Source organism: Silurus meridionalis, chromosome 14 (genome assembly GCF_014805685.1).
Source record: "Silurus meridionalis isolate SWU-2019-XX chromosome 14, ASM1480568v1, whole genome shotgun sequence".
Classification (NCBI taxonomy): Eukaryota; Metazoa; Chordata; class Actinopteri; order Siluriformes; family Siluridae; genus Silurus; species Silurus meridionalis.
The window spans coordinates 10,113,077-10,131,574 of NC_060897.1; the positions used below are offsets into that span (position 1 = coordinate 10,113,077).

General features: G+C 38.2%; 1 protein-coding gene across 1 annotated transcript in view; it reads left to right on the forward strand.

Annotated features, from left to right (window-relative positions):
* Nucleotides 1–18,498, forward strand: part of helz (helicase with zinc finger) — a 41,935-nt gene that overhangs the window by 3,151 nt on the left and 20,286 nt on the right. The window contains exons 2-17 of the mRNA XM_046865784.1: nt 1,575–1,781; nt 3,637–3,673; nt 3,778–3,902; nt 4,080–4,136; nt 4,320–4,368; nt 4,531–4,606; nt 7,207–7,405; nt 8,129–8,236; nt 8,614–8,914; nt 9,338–9,605; nt 10,023–10,362; nt 11,101–11,231; nt 11,544–11,723; nt 11,925–12,026; nt 13,953–14,131; nt 16,248–16,366. Coding sequence (XP_046721740.1) covers nt 1,593–1,781; nt 3,637–3,673; nt 3,778–3,902; nt 4,080–4,136; nt 4,320–4,368; nt 4,531–4,606; nt 7,207–7,405; nt 8,129–8,236; nt 8,614–8,914; nt 9,338–9,605; nt 10,023–10,362; nt 11,101–11,231; nt 11,544–11,723; nt 11,925–12,026; nt 13,953–14,131; nt 16,248–16,366 — 2,460 coding nt within the window. The 5' untranslated portion in view covers nt 1,575–1,592. The remainder of the gene's footprint in view (nt 1–1,574; nt 1,782–3,636; nt 3,674–3,777; nt 3,903–4,079; nt 4,137–4,319; nt 4,369–4,530; nt 4,607–7,206; nt 7,406–8,128; nt 8,237–8,613; nt 8,915–9,337; nt 9,606–10,022; nt 10,363–11,100; nt 11,232–11,543; nt 11,724–11,924; nt 12,027–13,952; nt 14,132–16,247; nt 16,367–18,498) is intronic.

The window sequence follows — 18,498 nt, forward strand, 5'->3', positions numbered from 1 at the left end:
ACTGTTAAAACTATGGGCAGGTTCTACCAGGTTTCTACCAGCTTCTTCCATCATACCCACTCTCTACATCAGCCAACTGGACATTTAGATCATAATTCATTTTTGCAGCCAGTTATAGATTTAGTGTATTTCTACAAGCGTAAGAGGGCAATTATGAAAAATTGGTTGACCTGGATTTTATAACACATGCTGAAAGTTTGTAGATATATAATCCTAATGAATCTATTGATCTAACCTGAATCAGCTTTTCTAGTTCAAATATGATTCAGTGTATGGGACAGGCTACACATTTAAAATATTTCTTTTAATTAAATAAGATTTTAATATTTTTGTCTAAAACACAATGTAAATTTTGATGACTGACTGATCAGTTTGAACATTTCAGAGGTGGGAGTAGGGGAGTGGAGGGTTGCTGAAATAGAGGCAGGGCTTGTTTTCTGTGTGAAAGAACTAATATAAATGACTTTCTGGTTTATTATTCAGTCATTTATTTTATGGTTTGGATCCTGGAAAGGGAGGTCGGGGTGTGTGTGTGTGTTTTGTGTGTTTAAAAGTCTCTCTCTCTCTCTCTCTCTCTCTCTCTCTCTCTCTCTCTCTCTCTCTCTCTCTTTTGCTCTCTGTTTTTGAATATTTGGTATTCCAAGGATTTAAAAGGATTGTCAGGTTTTTCTCTTGCTTCACTGTTTTTTTGTTTGTTTGTTTGTTTGTTTGTTTGTTTTGTTTTTTGGGGTGCTGGTGGCCACTGTTTGCAACATATGATAACATTTAGAGTAGTCCCTGGACTATAAGCAAACTGAGAAATAGTTTATTTGAAATGTAATAATTCTATGCACTTACACCCACACACAAATAAACGGCGTATAGCATATATGAGTAAGAATGTTATAGAGCAGGAAATGCTGCTAATTTTGTTGTGATTTTAGCAAAAGACCTATTAAAAGCCAAGAGTGCCAATATTTTAATCGTAATTCAAAAACAGCAAATGTTTAGGATTTTAATAGGCATTTAAATATAGAGCACAGTGGCAGCATGTTACACCTACTGTAGTAAACTGATACACAGGGAAGATTTAGTGAATCATTTATTCATTCATCCATTTTCAGTAAACAGGTTTTCCTCATCCAGATATGAAGTGGCTCCAGAGCACATCCTAAGAACAGTTAGTGTAAGACAGAGGTACACCCAGAATGGGAAGAGAGTCCATCCAGTCCAGGGCGCACACACACTTTCACACTCTCAATTTATTCACCAATCCATCTATCAGCATGTTAGTGGAAGGTGAGAGGGAACCTGAGGAAAAACCATGCAGAGAAAGCGAGAACATGCAAAATTCCACACAGGCATTATTTCCAAGCTCAGGATCACGCTTTTTGTGACAGGAAAATGTGCTGTGTGTAAATAAATATCAACGCATAAGAAAATTTAGCTGTATGATATGGTTTCCTGTAGCTGCAGTTTTAATAATACATTATCGGGACTTGGTAAAACAGGCAGTGTGTCAGAGCAACTCAGGACATCTGTTCAAGCTGAATGTGGCCATTGCATTAACACCTCACTTTGTGTCACCTCCTCAGATACTCTGTCCCAGAGTCATGGAGGACAGAAGGCCCCAGAAGTCATGTGAAGAGGCCATTGGATCGTTAGTAAGGCAGGAGTATGAGGCCGCTGTGGCCCACAGCACGGAGGCCCTGCTGGCCCTGGGATCGACCCCACCCACCCCAAAAGCAAACCTCCTCCGCAAATGTGCACTCCTTTACCGAATAGCAGCCCTGCTCCAGCTGGTGAGCTCCCAACATCTCTACCATTCATTTTCACTCTGGCAGAAATTTCAGCATCCTACCTAGTTATTCTTGGCTTTGTACATAGGTGTTTCTTGTTTCTATTCTAGCTGGCATCAAGTAAAATGCAGTACATAACCTTTAGAAAACACTTTTGAATTAAGTTTCTATAACTTGTAGGCCAGATCCACTCGTACATGCACAGATTGTTTGTTTTAATAAATTTATAAAAATGGTTACCTAATTATCCACGTTTCTCGTTCCTGGTTCTGAAATATCGAAACCCTCCTCCACCACCCCGTTCCCTCCTCCGGCGCAACCACTTCAACCCAGATCGGGTTTCGATTAGGTAATGAGTTGTGAACAGGGAAAAACGTGTGAGGAAAAACGAAGCTAATTGATTAGCTTAAGCCAGGTTTTCTGTTAACCCTCTGGCCAGAATTTGCTTTTGCAGATAAAAATTGCACCTCCTTTGCAATTCTTTGAGTGCGAGTTGAGAGGCGATGTTCAAAATGCGTAATGTGACCCATCAGCAGCCAATGTAGTGCCTTCATGACCAAAGGAAGCTGGCCAGAAGATCTCTGAGTGTCTGTAAATATTTGTTTAAAATCTCCCCATGACTTGTTTAAACTTCTCTTTTTTGCCTTTCAAAAAAAGACTTTATGTAACAGATGTCCATTAGTACTTTTCTAAGTTAAATTTATTTATTTTTAAATTGTTTTTATATAAATCAAAACACCTTTCTTGTAATTAGTCTATAATATTAATATTAAACATTAACTTGTTGGTCTTAGGGAAGGTGTCCTTGACCTACTTAATGAATTTTGATAATGGTGGCTGTAATCAAATCACACACACTGCACATGATTGTGTATCACTGCCCGTTACTTTTCAGGGTGATTCTTCTAGGACTGTGCTGAAAGTTTCGTGTTTGTATTGTATACATTATGATGTAATATTGTAATGCCAGTTGTTTTTATGTAATAAAAGGTTATGGTATTTATTGCTTATTTACTTGATATGATATTTGTTTATAAAGCAACAGTTCAGTATTTGAAAAAGGCTACTGAATCTGCAATGACCGTATATTATGGTTTACGTTCTGATAGAAATGTGAAGTTTTGTTAACCCTGTGATGAGGCTGGAGCAAAAAAAGTCACAAAAAAGACTGACCTTACATATACATTAGCTAACAAAACAGTATTTCCTGAACAGACTCAGAAAGCTATTAGAGTGTCACAAACACTACATACATGATCAATATGCTTTTTACGCAGTTCATGCCTTGTTCTATACACAGATCTGAAATGTGTAACTCATGTATAAGCATAAACACCATGCGTCTCCTCATACCCGTTTTCTCTGATGGCTATGATAATCCATGCAGTTTCCTTTTCCAAATAGTGCACAGATTCTAAGGAAATTAACTTGGAGGACAAATAATTTGCACTTCAGTTGTCCATGATTGCAGATATCCCTTTGCAGATATCCCTCACACAGGCTCAGTCTTTACTTTGGGGGTTCCACACTTATTAATACCAATAACCAATTGGAAGCAACTGTTCTTGCTTCCAGAGCAGAGAAAAATTCATGACCATCCTAAAAAATAATCAATAAACAGTTATAGTAAATGGTCAAATTATGGTTGTTGAATCAATCGGTTGTTGCTTTTGCAGCGATCTGGATTGTCAGATGTCAGTGTCCAGGACACACGCCTATAAAAAAAAACGTTATGTCGATGTCAGTTGGACATGGCTCTAAGCCATCTTAATGCTACTGGACAGTAAAGGGATTTCATCCTTATAGTCACTCAAATGTCACCTGACTTGTAACATCTGCTTCTCCCTTTTTACTGCAGAAGGAGTATGATCAAGCTGATGAAGATTGTAAGCATGGTAAGTGAAATTTCTGGGGTTTTTTTAAAAGCATGTCAAAATTCTGAGCGTAAAAGAGTGTGAATGGCTACAGGTAACCAAGTTTTTCTTACACGTTCATGCAGTGCTGGCTGATGAGCTGGGTAAAGGCGAGGGAAGTTTCAGGGTTGGGCTGCAGAAAATGTTGCTGGATGGAAGTCTACAGGAAGTCTTTACCATTCTTTCTAAAGCCCTGTATGGAGAACCACTGGTAAGTGAATCCACCATCTTATATATTTTTGAAGTGCTTTGAGTTTTAATCGATGTATAGAAGAGTGGCGATGTCTTCTAAACTTGTTTTATTAGCGCAATATTTAGTATCCTTCACTGAGCTGAATGAATGAAAACATTTTAAAAAATGAACACTCATAACTCTGCTGTGTTAAAGAATGGAATCATGGCAAAGGATATGACGAGACTGAAGTTTCTGCTGTCTGAAATGGAGGTAAGACTGGGGTTTTTTGCTCTGTATTTGTGGTTAGTCTTTGGCATGTCTAGACACGTTTCTGACTACACACCTTCAAGCTTTCAAATTTAAGTAGAGTAGAGATACTTTTACTCAGAGTTATAATCAGTGACCCTCATCAGAAACACAATTATCAAAATATAATGTTTGCATGTTTGGCAGGCTGTGAGCAGTAAAATGGTGACTGAGCAGCCAGGAGCAACAGAAGAGGGTAAATTTCCTTCAAATGACCACATCGGTTTCACAACCAATTCAAGGCCTCATATGTAGATACAGTCTCATGTCATGGGTAGCTGATGCATTTCAACAACTAACTCTTTCTGTTCCCTTTTTTTCCCTCTTGCTCTCTCTGTTTGCCTGGATTTGGAAACAGATGTTCAAGAAGGTTGGCAGTTTCGGCCTCCTCCTCGTGGGGTCACTAGCAGCGAGGAATACACGTTATGTAAAAGGTAGGATTATCACTGTTGACACTAGAATTGGAGATGACCTTTCTTTTATTTGGATTGCGATAATTATTGTTTGCATTTCTGTACATTTACTATGATGCTGTTTTCACAAATATTTATTTATTGAAATTGCTGCTGTTTTCTTCCTTCAGCTGCTCCCATTAGGGTTTATCAAAGCAGATCACTGGATTGCATATTTGATTTGGTACAGCGTGCCCTTTCTAAAGCAGCCCTCTTATCTTTTTTGGGCTTGGGATTGGCAGTGAACTAGCTTGTACAACCCTTTCATGGCCATGGTTCCTTGCTCAGGAATCAAACCCAGGCCTTGGCAAGGAGCTGCAGTAATCCCCTGCTTTACCGCGGTTCGAATCTCGCGCCTCCCCTGGTTTATCGCGGAATTGCATTTGCCACATAACTAATTAGTTTGGCTGATTTTCCCTTTCTCTTGCGGATAGCACGATAAACCAAAAAACTTATAGGGAATAGTTTTTTATGACATTTTATGTTGAATTTAAATTTATTAATAAGAATATTATTAATTACTTAATTTAGTAGATTTTTTTTTAAAAGATGTAGTTTTAGAGCATCTCTACATACAGCAATTGTTGACCATCTCTATACCTGAGGCCGTTGCGATTCCATGCATAGCCAACGTACCGTTAAGGCAGGTACCGTTGTGATCAAATATGATTCACCCCTATTACGATACAGTGCGATCTGATTTCGAATTTGATTCAACACAATGTGATTCAATGCAATCTGATGCAGTGGAAAAAATATGATGTTATCCAATTCAATGCGCTACAGATAGTTCACTTTTATTACTTTGGTTCAGACAGACAACAAATCAAGTATGTATATATATATGTATATATATGTATGTGTATATATATATATATATATATATATATATATATATATATATATATATATATATATATATATATATATATATATATATATATAAATATAAATATAAATGTGCGTACGTGGTGTTGTACTCTAGCTTCCGTGTTCTTACCCGGTTTATCACCACTGCAGTTAGAACAACCACAGGAGCTCGGAAAATCACAAAACTCATAAACATCAGGCGGTGAAACTCGTGCATTGGCATCTGACTCTCTCTCTACATTTGCTCAGACAGTTCTCTCCCGAGATTTCAAATCACTGTTCTCATAGTATTATCTTTAGATTTTATTTAAGATTGTAGTACTTCATTTATCACCTTGAATTTCACTCCCTACATATAAATATATATATAAAAAAAAACATTTTAAATCAATAAATCACATCGTAAACTTTTATGATGCACCGATGCGAATATGTGAATCTTAAGACCCCTATAAATCAGTATTTAATCCAATGGTGGACAGTAACAAAGTAAATGTAATTCGTTACTGTACTTAAGTACTTTTTATTACGTATATACTTTACTCATGTATTTCCGTTTTGGGGAAATGTTTGCTTTAACTTCACTACATTTTAAAGTCAAATATCTTACTTTATACTCAACTACATTTTGCAAAAAAAATTTTCCTTTTCATTTGAGTGGGAATAATAGTTATTACTATTAGATGTATAATTTTATTAATAGTGTAGTGAGTGAAGTTTTAAGTCATCGAGGATGTCCAGTGGCTTTAAATAAGAAAAGAAACGCCGAGAGAACAGCGGCCTGCGATTTGGAGACGTGGGACAGGAAAGTCTGCACAGCGGGAGCTTGAAACCCAGACTCTGCTCACCTGCGACTCCAAATTGTTGTCTGCTGTCGTTAATCGCTATTTTTTTCTGGCCCAGGGGAAACACGGTATGAGAATAAGACTGGGTCTTATATAAGTTTTTGCCCCAAAAGACACGGTAGGGTAGGACCCTTATATTTTCATGTACAGCAGTCTATAGGTACATTTATTTATGTACGGTACAAAAATTATGCAACCTGTGCCCTGATTGGTCATCTGTTTACCAAGCTGTTTACAATCGGCACCCGCTTGGGTATTTACAAATACTTACAGTAATTATAATTTATATTACCAGTAGTGAATAAATATACTAATATGTACTAAAATATACTAATATAATAATATGTATATTACTATAATAATGATTATAATAATATTAATGTTCTATAATTCATCATTGGGTGTTACTGACGAAAATGCTGGCTGAAGATCTTAACTAGGGCTTATTTTCGAGATAGGGCTTTATTTTCTTGGAAACGCTGTGTGTGTGTGTATATGTATGTATGTATATAATATATAAATATATAATGTCTAATTGTACAATTATAATAATTTTACAATTTGACATTATAGCTATAAGAAATCATAGTAATTTGGATACTTATGTACATATGAAGGGAAATACTTTTGTACTTTTATCCACTGTATCTCTACTTTAAATCAAGTACATGGTTTGTCACTCATGCTCCTCTGTACAAGTTTCTTTGCCTGAGTGTTAGAATCACAGTGTTCTATACAGGTTAGTAGAGCTGAGTTTTATTCACGCATGATTCTTTAAATGCATTTTACAACAACTGTTGTAATGGTGATGTTCTGTCTGTGTTGTCAGATGCGAGTGTGTTACTATAACCTTGTGGTTCTGTGCAGGTTTCTAGAGCAGGGTCTCTGTCGGTATGGTGCACAGTGCACCTCGGCCCACTCTCAGGAGGAGCTGACCGAGTGGCAGCAGCGCTATGCCTCCAGACTCATACGTCTGAAGCAGCAGCAAGATGGGAAGCATTACACTGAGAACTACACCGAGGCCCTCATTGAGAAGTGGATCAACTCCCTTACACCAGAGAAAGTGGTATGGTGTTTAGTTTGTCCATAGTTTAGTGATTGCAAAGTTTAGAAACTGAGCCAGGTTCTAGATGTGAAACATATTCGGAGGTTCTCGAGGTGAAAGGTCCTGATATAGGGATAATCGAATATAATCGAATATCTAGGTTGAGCAAATAAGCTGTTTTAAACATCCAAATGCAGATATGATTAGGAGGTGTGATGTTTATTTGGTGGGCCATGTGCTGATTTCCAAATATACCTTCCAAAAATAATAATTTCAAGGCAAATTCTTCTTGACTTAAGACTTACCCTTTCTTTAAATGTCGTGTTGAGCATAGTTGCTGAATAGGAATTTTGACCAAAAATTTGCCTTGACTCGTTTTTTGTGGCTTTGAAGAAGTAAAATCATCCTTTAGTTATTTCTTATGTAACTTTCAATATATAACTTTATATACAGCCGACTCCATCCTAATAGTTCCTGGTCTGCGATGAAGTACCTGGAGAGCCAGATTAAAAGCCTCTTTAGGCTACTGGTCAGCCTGTAGCAGAAATCTAATGATCAGAACAGATTAAAACAACCTTTCTCATTTAATGGGGGTATGAAATATTGCATTTATGGTTGTGGATTAGAGAATTGGCACATTTTTGATGTTTAACTTGCCTTCCTTTATCATCTGTATTTAAAAACCACCTGTTGTGGTTTTAGTGTTTTATTTATTTTTTGTATCCCTCTTTGATGTCTGTGCAGCTTAATGACTGTGTAGAAGGAGTTACTGTGGAACATAACTCAGATCTTTCAGTTACTGTCAACACCAAGAAATCATCCCATTCCTGGACATTCTCACTTTATTGTAAGGTAGGAACACTTTTTTTTTCCCCTCATGACTGACTGTGTTTAGAGTGACCGTCTTATGAAGCTGATATAAGTAATCAAACACTTTAAATGATTTTTTAAATCAACTCAAGCTGACTATTTAGCAAAGAACAGGATGGTTAAAATGGTCATGTCTGAGAGAATACTTTGCTATATTTTGGTCCTGCTCTCACTCCTATAATAGCGCACTATAAAAATATTAGCTAACCCAGAATCAAGCAAGTAAATATTTATTTATAATCCTAGAAACATTTTGAGTGTGGATATTTTCCCGTCCTGTATATCTTTTAGTCTCATTTTTTATATGGCCCTTATGCTCTATATGTGCCGATCTCTTCTTGGTCATTTTTCACGTCCAGCCTGCCCGCATGTTACACCGCATCGCGCTGCTCTACGATGCCAACCGACCGCACTTCTCCGTCACAGCCGTGTCGGCAGGTGACGCCTCCACCCAAGTGCCCCAGGAGGTGTGTGAGGGCGGCTGTCAGGAGTGGACTGGCGTTGGACTCCTGCAGAATGGCATGGATCACTGCCTCTACAATGTGGAGGTGGTGTTTAGAACCGAGATCTTTGGCACTTTCCGCCAGACCGTAGTCTTCGATTTCGGCTCTGAACCTGTGCTGATGCAGAGAGTGATGGTGGATGCGGCGTCTATTGAAGGTGAGGTTCTGAATTTTTTTTAACCTTCATGATCTCAATTAACTTCAAATCCTCATACACACACAAAAGACTTGGCCCTATTGAGTATAGGCAAAAAATGTGGTCTCCATAATTTTGTATAACTTAATTTTAATTCTAAGTTCTAGATAATGTTCTAATTTGCTTTCGGTGGGTTATAGGACACAACGGTTAAACAATTTTCCCAAAATTTGGATGGCAACACAGTATGCGGCTTTCCGTAATGATTATAAAATAATAAAACGAATCATAGTGTGAACTGTAGTGAAATGACAGGGAATTACAACAACAACGAAAAGGACTACGCACCATAGAAAAATTTATTTCTTAAAAATGTAAGTCTTAATTGGACCAGAAAACCTCCCTTTACTACTTCTCATTCTTTTGGCCTTGAATCCTTTGCAGATATGGAGCATTTGATGCAGGCACGTCAGCAACTCTTGATAACTGCAAAGCGCTGGGACTCATCCTGCAAGACCATCGTGGAGTTCGTTCCTAATGAGAACATGGACCTGGAGCGCAGTCTGCTCAGCCGCTATCAGATCCCACTGTCTGCTGACCAGCTTTTCACCCAGTCCGTGCTGGACAAGAGTCTCACACGTGAGAACTACCAGTCCCGCCTGCATGACCTGCTCTACATCGAGGAGATTGCACAGTACAAAGAAGTTAGCAAGTGAGTACCCTTAATTGCAGGCCTGCATTTTAATAGTTTCTTCAACAAAGTTACTGATTTCTTATGTACTAATTTGTTGTCTCTAACCACTAGAGGTCACACTTGAAACATTTTTTTGTAATAAATCCTGCTGTTTATTATGTTCCCGGATTGCCTGTGGTACTAATTAAGTAAAGCAGTTAAGCTTACGTAATTAGAGGAAAATATGAGCTCTAGCACATTTATATTAGTCTTCAGATAGTGATATGTAGACTTTAGCACTTTTAAAAGTGATAACGTATGCATCTGATGTTACAGGTTTACTAGGATGGTAGGATGTTAAAAAACAATAATAATAGCTACAGTTACTAAAAAAAATGCTTTGAGCATTTTTCTTGTTTGTGGGGATTGAAATTAAAAACCATTTTGTCCTCCCAGGTTCAACATCAAGGTAAACCTGCAGCTGGTCTCCAGCTTCATGCTGACAGGAATTTCTGGTGGTGCCAATTACGCCCAAAATGGCCAACTGTTCGCCCGATTCAAACTAACAGAGACACTGTCTGAGGACACACTGGCAGGACGGCTTGTGATGACAAAGGTAAACTCGGTGCTGCTATTGCCTGTGAGCCGGGATCGGGCAGGTCATGGCCAGCCTGCCAATGCTAGGGAGCGAGTCTACGAGGCCTTGATAGAGGAAAAGACTAAGGACTACATCTTCCTGCGCATCTGCAAGGACTGCTGTGAGGAACTCAATCTGATGCCTGACAGGGAGCTGCAGGTGGGGTTTTAAATTTCACGTGAGCCAAGTTTGTTTAATAACACCACCACTTCACACTGCATTTTTTTTTCCTTTTTTTTTTTTTTTTATAATACTCATGAGAACAACTTGATTTCTCATCTAGTTAAAACTCACGACACATTTCTGCCATTGTATATACTGACATGGATCCGATTGCGAATAATCCACTTTTTTTGTTTTTCTTTTTTTTTTTTTTTTTTTTTTTTTTAAGTAAGCCAGCTTTTAAACAGCTGGTGTAAATTAAAGGTGTAATTGAATTGTGATGGCAGAATCCCAGAGCCTTTTTGTCAAAGGTCTTCCTCTAAATCCCGGGCTTATGTTTAAATTACACATGCTTTCTTACTAAAGGCAGCATGAAGATCCAATTTGTTACAGCCTTTTCCCCTTCTCACACATCCTCTTCTGTAATGAAGCATCTGTCAAAGCTGGAGAGATGAGTGCTTTTGTCTTGTGGAATCCCCGTGAAATCCTTCATAGCTGTCTGCTGTAATTTAAAAAGGCTCATTTGTGGATCATCAGGTTTTTGTGAAGTTTTGCTTGCTAACCTGTGTCTGGGTTGTTTGCCAGTTTTGCTCAACAAGCAGACCATGTTTAAAAGTAGCTTTTTTTAACATATGATGGCTTTTCTGTATTCCCCAGTCAAAACAGACAATACATTACCAAACACTGAGGCTTAGTCTGTAAACGTTTATTTTAAGTTCCTCTGTTATCTGCTAGGTGGAGCTGCAATTTCAGCTCAACAGGCTTCCACTGTGCGAGATGCACTATGCCCTAGACCGCCTCCGTGACAACAGCATCCTTTTTCCTGACATCGGTCTAACGCCCATAATCCCCTGGAGCCCCAACAGGTAAATGCTGGATTTTTGTTTGTTTTTGTATTTACACGCACAAACACATTAATGCTTAAAAGCCACATGTTTAAATTCAATAAATGGGCGAAAGTTTGTGGACACCAGAACATTTATCATATGTGCTGTTGCGGAGTAATGGGCACGTCTCCATAGCCACATTCTAAACTTTGTTGCAAAAGAGTGGCGGTTATTACAACTGCAAACGTTTGGGCCAAGTGTAAAATGGTTATGGTCAAGTCACCATAAACATGCTTTTACAAGCAAAGCAAGTACATAAACATGTCTAAACATTAGTGCCACTTCACACAGGCAGTGGGATGAGCAGTTGGACCCTCGCTTGAATGCCAAGCAGAAGGAGGCGATTTTGGCCATCACCACTCCATTGTCAATCAATCTCCCTCCGGTGCTAATCATTGGACCTTACGGCACAGGCAAAACCTTCACATTGGCTCAGGCAGTGAAACACATCCTCAAACAGCCTGACACAAGGTGCGTATTTGTTTTTTTACACACACACATCTCATCCCTGCTCAGTGGCTTATTTTACTATTTAACTAAAATTCTCAAGGGGTAATGTTTCAACTAGTTTGATTTCTGGATCTGTTGTTCGACTCATTCGTAGCAATTGCAAAACTTGTATGCAGATTTGTAGATGTTTATTTTAGTTTTTTCTTAATAATCGTTTCACAGGGTCCTCATCTGCACCCATTCAAACAGCGCAGCAGATCTGTACATAAAGGACTACCTTCATCCATATGTGGAGGCAGGCAATCCACATGCACGACCTCTCAGGTAACAACCAGAGCCCAAAAAAGGCTTAATTTAAAAAAACATATTAAGTGGTGCTGTTGGTTTACATATTTATAACTGGGACATCAAAATCTTTGGTTTAATGTTTGGATCACGGAACAACTCTGTTTTAATGAACTTATTTTTTTGTACAACCTTGCTAGTCTCATCATCTTTGTATACCATAAAGAAATAATTGGCTAATAATACTCAACCAAAACTTTCTGGCATGCATGCACACACACAGACACTATTGCTATAAAAGAAGTGTCAGTCTTGTACAATCTAATGAATCTGCCTCATTACTGACTTTTTTTTACACATCAACAGAAGTTATGTTGTTGGTCCATCATTTTCTTCAAGCAACTGATGGATTTCAAATGAGATTGAGACGTTTAATTGGCACATCATTTTACAACCAAGTCAAAACATAGTGTACGTTTTACCACATAATTAAAGCAGCGCAATTAATCTGTACACTTAATAACACAATCTGAACAACAAGTACAAGACTGTGTAGGCACTATTACATTACTGTCACATATACAGGGTTTCTGTTGGGTCTAAAAAGTCTAAAATAAAACGTCCAATGTCCATGTAACATTACCTTTATTGCTTGATTAAATGCTCCCCCAACCCTTTAGAATTTTTTTCTTTCTTTTTGTGGCATTTCAGTTTTTCTTTCGCTAATCCAAATATAACTCGCTGTATTACAACTACAAATGAGACCAACATGCAACAGCCAATCAGCTTTCTTTATTGGGGCAAATCTCTCTTGGATTGTACTACAGACGTAAAACGGATTTTATTTTTCGGCTATGGTGAAGTGCCAGTTTAGCGATATTTGGCTTGAAAAAAAAAATTAATTTAGGACTTTAAGGTGAGTTGCTAACAATGTATTGTAGTGTGTTTTTGATGTGGTGATCTAGCTCTTACATTTCATTCTTAATGGTCTTAAAAATATCTTAAAAAGACTTACATTTGACTTTGTAAACCGGCTGAAACCCTGATACACCCGAGTTCCATCATTTGAATTAGTTTGATGACATTTTAATGAACACATATTGTGCTTCAATCCATTTTAACCACCAGGGGCAGTGTGTAACACCTAAGTAGCACCTTGGGCATGTGTGTGTTTTTATTTGTATTTTTGTTTGTTCCCCCAATGTCTTGTAATGACTTATGACAGTAAATACCACCTTAAATACCACTGTTGAGCAATGATCACTCACTTCACACCTGGGCATATCCTCCTCCTCATTTCATTTTAGTAAATGCACTGATAACATCCTTAAATTGTTTAGTATACGAGCATTACTGAACTGCATATAAACGGCACATACCACTCATTATTTGACACTGAGATGGTGCCCATTTGGAGGTGAAAACGGTAGCTTTTTGGAATTTCAGCACCACCAAGGCCCTTAATCTGCAACTTGGCTGAGGTGAGTGAGAAGAATGTAAGTCGCAATGGATAAGGGCATCTGCAAAGTGCCATAAAAATTTAAGTTTTCTCACTTGGGGGTTTTTTTCTTTGAATATTGCATGTTCTCTGTTAACTGTCATCCTTTTGTTGCTAGCACTGTAAAATGACATTTAACTCCCGATTTCTGAGCCTGGTGATTTTAGCTGGATTCTTAGGCCCAGACATGACTGGAAACACAAGATATATGGAAAGATTGATGTTTATTGGGAATATACATACTACATCACTACATGTCCATTCATGGAGCATTTGTTGATTTAAGTGTGGTAGCATGGGGCAGTTTTTTATTGCACATATGTTTCTTTGTTATAAAGGTAGGAGTCTGAATCTAGAAGTTGTATTAATATTAAACTCTGTGTGTGTGTGTGTGTGTGTGTGTGTGTGTGTGTGTGTGTGTGTGTGTGTGTGTGTGTGTGTGTGTGTGTGTGTGTGTGTGTGTGTAGGGTTTACTTTAGGAACCGCTGGGTAAGAACAGTGCACCCATTGGTGCAGCAGTATTGCCTGATCTCTGGAGCTTACCTCACCTTCCAGATGCCCACTCGGCAGGACGTAGAGCGCCACCGTGTTGTAGTGGTGACGCTCAGTACCTCCCAGTACCTCTGTCAGCTTGATCTGGAACCAGGTGAGTGTGCATGTGTGCACTCATTTCACATTCATGGTAACATTTAAATGAAGATCTCTGTCGAGGACTCAAATACAAATATTTTTGATTTGAGTGTGTTTGGAAAATGTTGTACTCCAACTTGCAATCATGATGTAACTACAGAGTCTTTTGTTTTTCTACTCTTTTGCTCTTTCGTCCATTCTCATCTCTCTTTCCTTCTCTCACTCTCTTTTGCATTCTCTCCTGAGAGCTTGCTGTAGCTGAAAACCCCCTACTGAAACTAGCTTACATTATCAAGTCTAAACCCGTAATAAAGACATTTTTTAAACAATACCCCACACAGCATGATGTGGAACTCCCCCTCCAGCTGAAAAAAAAATCCCTCTCCCAAGGAGTGTTGGGGTCTGTAACACTTTATTATGAGAAGCTAATTTCTGCCGTGTATGTGTCTGCTTGCAGGGTCATCTGTTGCTAAGAGACCCAGCTTGCCTGTCTAACACGCTCAGCATCATTAGCTCCCACTGTCATCTCTTCTCCTTTTTCGTTTTTTTTTTTAATCCCCTCTTCCCACGTTTGCTTTTTTCTTTCCTCTGCTGTTTTACCATTCGGTAACAGTCAGTACTGCTGCAGCAACATGACAAACAAGCCCTGGAGTTTTGTTAAAGGTGTTTAAGGTGGTAAAATCACTGTGGTGTGAAATCTACTAGCTGTGTCTTCATGTCAATGTCGGAGATGCTTGCAGTGTAAGGTACTGACTACAGGGCCAGGAAGAAGGCGAACATCGTGTACAGTCACGCGAAAATAAAAGTAAACCTTAGCAGGTCTTAGAATTTTGTAAATGCAACCTTAGATGAACAATGCATGCCATGTACTTACTGATGATCAGTTCATCAAGGGCACTTAATTCCTATGGAAGCAGTAAGGGTGTACTTTTTTTTTACACACGGTTTCTCCATTTCAGTTTTTGTACACCTGATAAGGACCGGATGATTATAGCATGATGCATTAAACCAGAAAATTCCAAAGGTGTTTACACAACTAAATACTGTACAGCATTTTCCCGGTATTACGTGCTGTTTGCAATACATGCTGTTATGTATTGGAAAAACAGATTAACACCACACTTGGATCGCTGGACCAGAAGCACGCCAAGTTAAGGTGTGAATTTGAATCGTGATGCTTAATTTCAAATGCACTTACTGGAGCTTCACTTAAACATTTGAAGCAGACAGATGCCTTGACAGCAAAGCAATGGGCAACATCGATACAGTGTTGTTGTTTGTTTGATGCCACCTTTCCTGACACTGACAGCCTACACAATCCAAGTATCTGATTTTGTAACAGCATGTAATATTGACATACACCACATTCCATACACCCAGTGTTCATTTCCATTGGCTGGCAGTGTTGGGCCAATCATTTTGCCACAGCATGTAATTAATTAATATTACCATGACACATTGACATTCTAGTTGTTTGTATACTGAAAATGTGCAGTATTATCATTTATTACACACTGATCCACTTGCTAAGGTGTGGCATATGTTCTATTCATACCTAAATGATGTCCCACAAAACGTTGTGATCAGTTATGTTCATGTAATGTAGCCAACTGATGACTGTGCCCCTTTTAAAGTATACTTAATGTCCACTTTATTAGGAACAATTGTCATATCAGCTTTCCAGGCTTCACCAATCCAGTGTGGATTACGATCTGGTCTTTTGCTATTGTAGCTCATCCGCCTCTAAGCTTGACATGTTGTGCAGGTTGGAAAATGTCATGTGTACAGGTGGTACTAATAAAGTAACCAGTAAGAATCATCTGGTTCTTTAATGGTTCTCATGTGTTTCTGATAGCCTCTGCCTTAATCATATATTGATACTTGTTAGTCATTTACAATAAAGATGCACATGCGTTCACTTACTCTTTTTATGCTGAACCCATTAATACCAGCTAAAGAAAAAAAAAACGTGCCTGTAGATTTGAGTGTATGTGCTCAGGTGTGGACCACAGATAAAATGTGTGTTTATTCTCTGTGTGTGTCTGTGTGTCTGTGTGTCTGTGTGTCTGTGTGTGTGTGTGTGTGTGTGTGTGTGTGTGTGTGTGTGTGTGTGTCTGTGTCTGTGTCTAAAGGGCTCTTCTCTCACATATTGTTGGATGAGGCGGCCCAGGCAATGGAGTGTGAAACCATTATGCCGTTGGCACTGGCTAATAAGAGCACACGCATCGTTCTTGCTGGAGACCATATGCAGGTACGAGATCAGCTTGACCCTCCTGAACACTCATTAGTTACATACACTTTATTATTAGAATTAAATTTTTTTTGTGCTGCACTAGATCTCAAATGCCACCATCACCATGACCTGTGTTGTTCACTTAAAAACTCTAAAGCCAGTTGTTGTTGTTCTTTATAAAGTGACTGATCTCTTGCCCTTGTTGTAGTTGGCATAAGTTGTCACGCCATTTATTCATTGAGTTGTTCTTAAGTGTTAACACATCTATTTCTTTTACTTATTAGTTCCAGCATGGCGCTTTTGTGTCAGGTTTAAAGCAGTACAGCATGTCAGAAATGTAACAGAGAAACCTCCTGCTTTCCTCTTGGTTAAAGGAAGCCATGTTTACATTCGAGTTGGAATTTTAGGTGGAATACTGAGAGCAGGTGTTGAGTTGAGTGCCAAAGTAAGCAAGTTTTGCGTTGCTAGGGAACCAGGTTTTGTTTGTTACCTATTCTTTATACAAAATTTTAATGAATAGGAGTTATTTATTTAAAAGAAGCTTCTTAAAATATAAAAAAATACAATGCTTGTGATTTTTTTTTATCAATATATTCTGGTAATAATATAAAAATCCTGGGCTGCTGTGAGTCTTTCTACCCATCCTGTAAAGGAATTTAGTAATCTGTGCTGTGTGGTGGTGTCGAGTTAGTATTAATGGGAATTTGTGTGCTCACGCATGTCTTTAAATCATGAAAAACTACAACTACTTGACAACAAGCAGTAGTACAAGGACACTTGGATAATATGAGTGGTCTTTTTCGCATCCATGACAAAGTTTGAAATATTGCGAGATGCTTTTCTGTTCACTCTCGGGGTAAGGAGTCGTTCATTGCATTATTGTCAAATTACAGTTAGCTTAAACCTGCCAATTTGCCGCTAATTTTCCTTGAGAGAAAAATAACTAATATAATTCTCCTGAGCTACTGTATGTTTCCCTGATAATCCTATAAGAATTAGTTCTATGTGTCTAAGTGGCTGCATGGTGACAGACAGAAGCAGCAGGCATTCAGGAGAGAAAGTATGATATAACCCTAGACTTTATGGTAGAGGAAAAAAGGTTTCCAGACACATTCCCTGGCTTTCATTTTTATGGCATAACACATTTCTTGTATAATGTGGTGGGCAGCTTGTGAATGAGAGATTGATTAGTATCATTGTGTTACATTATATCACAAGTCTTACATTGTGTTAACATCAAGTAGTTTACTCATGACTGGCTATTGTCTAACAGGGGGGGTCATTTTCCCATATTTTTCCATTTTAATTGCCAGAGTGACTGAGCTCTCTTCTTATCTGATCCGTCTTTTACTATTAGTACCAGAGTGGCACAGAAGAAACAGGAACTATTTGTCCCTACAGACAAACTCTGGACAGCAAACAGGCTTCTAATGGACTGCCCTTTAGACCAAAAGCTTTCCTCCTTCACATTCCCCGGCTTTAATTATTTAGCTCTCGCCTTTTACATGTCTGTGTGGTTTCTTTATAAATGATATTGACCATGTGGAGAGTGGGATTACTGCTGGGTCTTGTGCCAGCAAAAATGACTGTGTGTTACTGAATTTGGGTTTTACATGGAGTGCAATGCATATAGCGAGTTAAATGTCTTGCTTTTTAGGTTTTTGAGAATATTGCAGGTATCATTGTACATGTATTTGACTGTCAGTGGGTACTTATAGTAATGAGTAGCTGGTTAGACATTATAGCATATGGTTCTGTGGGTCTACCAAATATTTTATTTTTTTATTTTTTTTATTTTCTTAAAGCATGTTTCACAGTTTATATTAACATTGATGCTTACTATTAATGGAAGAAGTCTCCATTGTATGCACTCAAAAGTTACATTTTTTATTTGGAGGCTGGTGGAGGATTGGATCTTTATTACTCTTATTCACCACGTAATAACAGGAACATAACATATTTCATATTAGTTCCTTCACATAGACTATAACTATAAATTAATATTTGACATGCTATTCTTCAATAATTATAGCATTAGGCATACCCATGGCTTTGTTATTTATATATATGTGTGTGAGTGTGTGTATATAAATGGTTTTATAGCGCACAATTAGAAGTACGCAATGGTGGTAAAGGTTACTAGGCTCCAT